The sequence below is a fragment of the Mus caroli genome, chromosome 4 (assembly GCF_900094665.2).
Source record: "Mus caroli chromosome 4, CAROLI_EIJ_v1.1, whole genome shotgun sequence".
NCBI classification, from domain to species: Eukaryota; Metazoa; Chordata; class Mammalia; order Rodentia; family Muridae; genus Mus; species Mus caroli.
The window spans coordinates 7358962-7364961 of NC_034573.1; the positions used below are offsets into that span (position 1 = coordinate 7358962).

Here is a 6000-nt window from a genome sequence, read left to right on the forward strand (position 1 = left end):
AAACACATGATCCTCCTGCCTCAGCCTTCTAAATGCTGGGATTACAGGCACACAACATCATTTTTCTTTCCAGAATTTGGAACTAAACGAAGGGTCCTGAACATACTAGGATGCTTGAGTGCTGAGCCTAGCCTCTCCTTCTTCACAGTGTGCTCCCGGAAGCTGTGGGGTCATCGTGGACTCTGACACATGGAGGTGCTAGTTTTCAGTCCTATAATATCATGGGAAGCGCTTGGAAAAAATGCTGCAATACCAAACTGCTTACCTTTTCTGTCTCTACTTTTTTGTTTGTTTGTTTGTTTGTTTGTTTGTTTCAAGACAGGGTTTCTCTGTGTAGCCCTGACTGTCCTGGAACTCACTTTGTAGACCAGGCTGGCCTCGAACTCAGAAATCTACGTGCCTCTGCCTCCCGAGTGCTGGGATTAAAGGCGTGCGCCACCACGCCCGGCTGGGTCTCTACTTTTTAAAAACTGTAATACAGAAGTTACTTCGAAACTAGTAAATTAAGTTCCAAATGAGAAAATAAGGGACTCCAACTTAAACAGAAATTTGAGATAGAGAACATACCCCCTAAGTTACCTCCTGAGATGGATAACTACTCTGGCAGACCGGAGTGCCCTGTCGAGTTAGTAATGGGACCCAGGCTTTGCTTTCTCTTCTTTCCTGTACTTCGGTAGTTATGCTATAAAATGTGAGACCAAAGGAAAGAATCAGCAGCAAAGAGAATAGCTACTCTGGTCACACAGACAGCTCCTTAGCATTACTCTGAAAACTGAATAAAACAAAGATGTTCTGAAACTGTTTCCAAGCCAGCACATGCTTACTAAAATGTCTTTAAATAGCAGCATGGAAAAAAGAAGTGACTTAGTAGACTGGTGTGATGTCTAACGCCCACCACTTTTACAGCCGTGTCCAGTGTGCTCCTCGCCCCTCACCCTGGGAACTTCTCTCTGCACCCCAGACCACAGGCCCAATTGGTGAGAACAACTCCCATGCATAAGGCTCAGGGAACGTTGCAGAAGAGGGGTGGAAAGATTGTAAGAGGCAGAGGATAAGGAGTTTGCTGTGAGCCTCTGTCTCCTAGGAATGGCAGAAGCTACATGAAGTTGGTGAGCCATGAAGTCTCACCAACATGACTGCCTGAACATGACCCAAACAAGAGCAATAATGGACATGCCAACATAGACAAGGAAGCAGATGGTGGTGGCAGACGCCGTTAATCCCACAGCTCTGGAGGGAGGCAAAGGCAGGAGGCAGATCTCTGAGTTCGAAGCCAGCCTGGTCTACAGAGTGAGTTCCAAGACAACCAGGGAAGACAGAGAAACCCTGTGTCACAAACAAAACAAAACAAACAAAAAAAACCCAGAAAAACTCAAGACATCTAAGGAACGCTGAGAGTTGGAGAAATGGTCTACCCCAGGGGAAGAGCATACACCATGGGTTATCCAATAACAAATGCTCAACCCTGAAAACACACATACAAGTCCCACTATACCTACTGAACAGTATATATTTAGGACTATATGTATGTATATTCATATACATATGTGCATACAGCAACAGCTAATGAAAAGGAGACCATGAACTTGAAAGAGAACAAGAAGGGGTGTACGTCAGGTTTAGAGGGAGAACAGGGAAGGGGGGAATAATGTAATTGTAACTACCATCTTAAATATATATATATATGTATATATATATATATATATATTTAAAAGAAAAAATCATTCATTTTTAATGTCACGTTTAGTTGCATTAAATTTTAGCAGCAAGAAGAGCACAACCTGAGCTGGGTCTGGTGACTTACTATGATCTCAGCACTCAGGCAGGCAGGTCTCTGTGAGCTCAAGGCCTCCAAAGCCAGTTCCAGGCTAGCCAGAGCTACACAGTAAGACCTGACAAAGACAACACGTATTTTAGCCAGTTTATCTACTTTGTCATTTTTGCCTGGCACTAAAAACCAGAAGCTAATTGAGTGCAAACTTCTCACCTCCTCTCTATCATTGTTCATGTAACTTCACAACTGAAAGACAAAAGTAATGTTATGGTGATGATATAGTTAGGCAACAGAGCTTATTAAGTCCTGGGTGGTACATGCCTTTAATTCCAGCAGAGGACAGCTAGGTCTACAAGTTCACTTCCAGGACAGCCATGGCTGCACAGAGAAACCCTGTCTCAAAAAACCAAAGGAAATGAAAGCAATCGATCGAGCGAGCGAGAGAGAGCGAGAGAGCGAGAGCGAGAGCGAGAGCGAGAGAGAGAGAGAGAGAGAGAGAGAGAGAGAGAAGAAGGAAAAAGCCAAACTAAATGATGACTACATATCCACAAGAATAACCTGCTACTTCAATCTCTAGTCCCATCATAGGCACATGAGCCAACAGAGCTACAAACAGGCTTCTAGATGTCCATGTAGAATAGAGAGGGTCCAAGAGAAATGCTAACACTGTTCTCCTCAAAGCCTGTATCTGTTTCAGGAAGCAGCAATGCAAGCACCATTGCACACACAGTACAGGAGAGGCGTCTGGAAGAACATTTACTTCCAGGGACAGCTGGACAACAAAGAGGCTGCTGAAGGACCTGTGAATAAGCCAGAAGCTATAAACTGTACCTGACCTGAATTCAAACAAAAATATAGAGACTGGCCTAATTTTAACACAATAAATACACGATACGTAAACAGAAGGGATTCAGGGAAATTCCTGACACGGGACATGTTTGCTGTAAATATTATCATCACAAACATCATTACAATAAATATTTATATTTTGTTGGCTATTATATCCCAGCACCCAAAAGAATAGAGACTTAGCCAAGGAATTAAACATTTGTTGAAAGAACCCATTATTTTAATAAAACTGCCACCCAGTAATTGTCCTGAATAAAACACATGTTTTTAGATTACCTGTAATTCTATAACCAAAAATCATTTAACAGTTTATAGTCAACTACTTTTACAAAATGATATAGCCTTTTAAAAAGGTCCACATCATAGTTATTAAGTATAATAATTACATCTTAAATGCAATTTCTGTATATTTACAATATCAAGTTTTAGTGGCACTGCACTATTTTTTCCTGTGTTAAGTATTAATGTGCTCACAAGGACAAACTGGTTTATCAACCTACCCACACAGATTTGTAACTAATCACAAAAATAAAGTTTAAAAAAATCTTTGTCAAATGATAGCACATTGCAAACACAGATATAGCTAAAGAAAAAGGTGGAATTACATTCTTCCTTACCAGCAACCTGCTTTGAAGCTGATTTTAGGTAGTATCTTAAATGTGCATGAAATTTAACACGAAGAGCTGCAGGAAGAGGAGGAATGGCTGAATCATGACCTCAGAGACAGGACATCTAGTCCCAGTCAGCATGTACTTCTAATAGTCTTTTTGAAAAATGGCTTTCCATTGAATTCTTCAAAGTCCCTTCTTGTCTCCTTGGTTCAACGACTTAAATCTAAACCAGATAACTAACGGTCGAATTCACAACTCCACTCCGTAAGATAAAAACTGCTTTCCAGCAGAATGAAAACATGTAACTGCTCATCCGAGCGAATGAAGTCCAAGAGCTCAATCGTGCATACACATCCTATGAAGTTACTACGCCACCAATACTTTTTTACACTATGTATCATACAGTGCTAAGTTTTTTACAGCTTCCTATCTTTTGCTCACTGTCCGAATCCTCTATGGATAAATATTGCTGGCTAGATAATAAATTCCCTTGGCATTGACCCTGAGGAGCGTGCAGAGCTCTCTCCAGTCCATCAGTTTTAACCCTAAAACTGACCTCCTCCTCCCCTAAACCACTTACATGCCCCTGCCCTTTGGCATTTGTTATCCCTTAGAGCACAAGTGAACTCCGTCAGGTTCTGCGCGTCCATCCCAGATCCCAGCCTCAGTTTCCCGCGAGGGGTGCGATCCCTCCCAGTCTGCACCCAAAGCTTCCAGCCTGCAGCCAGAACCCACCCAATCTCGTCCTGCTTTCCACTGCGGAGCAACTCCGGACCCGCAGCCCCGCCACCCAACAACAGCTTCCTTTCCGAGACTCCTGATTTTAAGTTCCACTTCTGCGTCCTATTTCGGGAGACAAAACTTTGGGCCATTTTCTCGGCTCGCGCCCGGTTTCTCTGCAAACTCGGGGGCGCGCGTCCCCGCCCGCCCAGCTCCCCGCGGCCCGCAGCCAGCAGCCAGGCCCGGCCCCCTCTCCGGGGCCCGCCGCGGCAGTTGGCCCGCTGCACGCCGGAACCTTCACCTTCTTCCTTTGCCATCGTCTCCGCGGAGTCCCGAGTGGCCCTACCACTCCCGAGCAGCCCGGAGTCTCCCAAACCTCCGAGTATCCAAACCCCGCGGCCGCCCCGGCCAGCTCCCGGCTGCCGCGCCCCCACTTCCTGACCCGCCCCCCTCTGGTGTCTCCGCCAACTGGGTCCCCCCAAGGCGCTCCGGGAACCAGAGTGCAGGGAGCGGGGCCCGGCCGGAGCGTTTCGCCAGAGCGCCTCAGCCATGCCCACGATGGCCACGGGATGGCAATGCTCCTGGGAGGAACGAGTCCCCGCCGCCGCCCTCGCTCCTTGCTGATCCTCACAGGAAAGCAGGAGCCAGAGCAAGCTTTTCGTGACGCTGGGAATGTCATAGACTGTAGGCCAGATCCATTCCCTATGTCCAGCGGATTTTTCAAACAAAAAACTGAGTTTCGCCGGACGTGGTGGCGCACGCCTTTAATCCCTGCACTTGGGAGGAAGAGGCAGGCGGATTTCTGAGTTCGAGGCCAGCCTGGTCTATAAAGTGAGTTCCAGGACAGCCAGGGCTATACAGAGAAACCCTGTCTCAAAAAAAAAAAAAAAGAAAGAAAAGAAAGAAAACTGAGTTTCAAGTGCAGAGCAACGAGTAGTCCTGGACTTGTCACGATGATTTCAAAGCCAGGCAAGACGTTCTAGGCAGGTCCTTTGGATTAGTAGATGTTTGTTTGTTTGTTTTTGAGACTGGATCTCTCTATATGGCCAAGGCTGCTCTCAACTTGCCTCAGGTTCCCTACTGCTGCAATGGCAAGAATGATACACAGTTTGGTTTAGTAGACACTTGACGGCTACAAAAAAGTTTGTACCAGGTTGTACATTGTAATTCCTATTGTAATCCCAGAACGTGACAAGTAGAGGCAGAAGGTTCATTATCAAGGCCAACCTCAGCTACATAAGCAAGTTAAGTTATTATCAAATAAGAAAGGAAACACACAAGAGAGCAACTTGTCAATCATGAAAACTGCCTTAAACAAAATGTTTCCTCATGTCAATATTCTGGAAGAAAGCACAATAGTACTTTATAGTCTGCTATGAGGAATGTATATAGATTATTCCATAACAATAGAATGCAATAGTTTCATTTTGTTGTGCAGTGCATGACTCATACTGAGGACACTGTGGCACGCCTTCAGTTGGCCCAAGAGCATGAGTGAACAGCCACTTCAAAGTAAGGATAGCTGTGAGTCTTTCAGTCTTTCTTTCTTTCTTTCTTTCTTTCTTTCTTTCTTTCTTTCTTTCTTTCTTTCTTCCTTTCTTTCTTCCCTCCCTCCCTCCCTCCCTCCCTCCCTCCCTCCCTTCTTTCCTTTCTTATGTAGGCCTCCTATGGTAATTCACAGAAACTCCTAATTTTTTTTCCTATAATGCCTGGTTTCTGGATCTGTTCTGATTCTGTGGGATCCTGGTCTAGTGATATGGGGGTGTAATGAGGCCTGGCAATCCTACATTCAGGAAAAAGGGCCAAGGGAGAGAAGGAGGGAGGGGGAGGGAGGGAAGGAGAGAGAGAGAGAGAATGTCAGTCCCATGGTTCACTTGTTTCTGGTTATTTGGGAGTTCAGCCAGAACCACCAGTTCTTTTTCTGCCTTGCCTTGGACTCAGAGTATACCCTGGTGATACTGGAGGCTGAGAAAATTAGAGGCCCAGCACTTGAGCCCCCATTGGCAGGGTTTCAACATTTAGGTTGCACAACACAGGCAAGGAACC

General features: G+C 45.3%; 1 protein-coding gene across 2 annotated transcripts in view; it reads right to left on the reverse strand.

The window, feature by feature from the left end:
- Dpy19l4 (dpy-19 like 4) overlaps positions 1-4381 on the reverse strand; it is a 57150-nt gene extending 52769 nt beyond the window's left edge. The window contains exon 1 of one of the 2 annotated variants that reach the window (XM_021160112.2): positions 4256-4381. In XM_021160112.2, the coding sequence (XP_021015771.1) occupies positions 4256-4271 (16 nt within the window). In that variant the 5' untranslated portion in view covers positions 4272-4381. The remainder of the gene's footprint in view (positions 1-4255) is intronic. The other variant, XM_029476299.1, reaches the window with a different exon arrangement.
- Positions 4382-6000: the final 1619 nt, after the last annotated feature.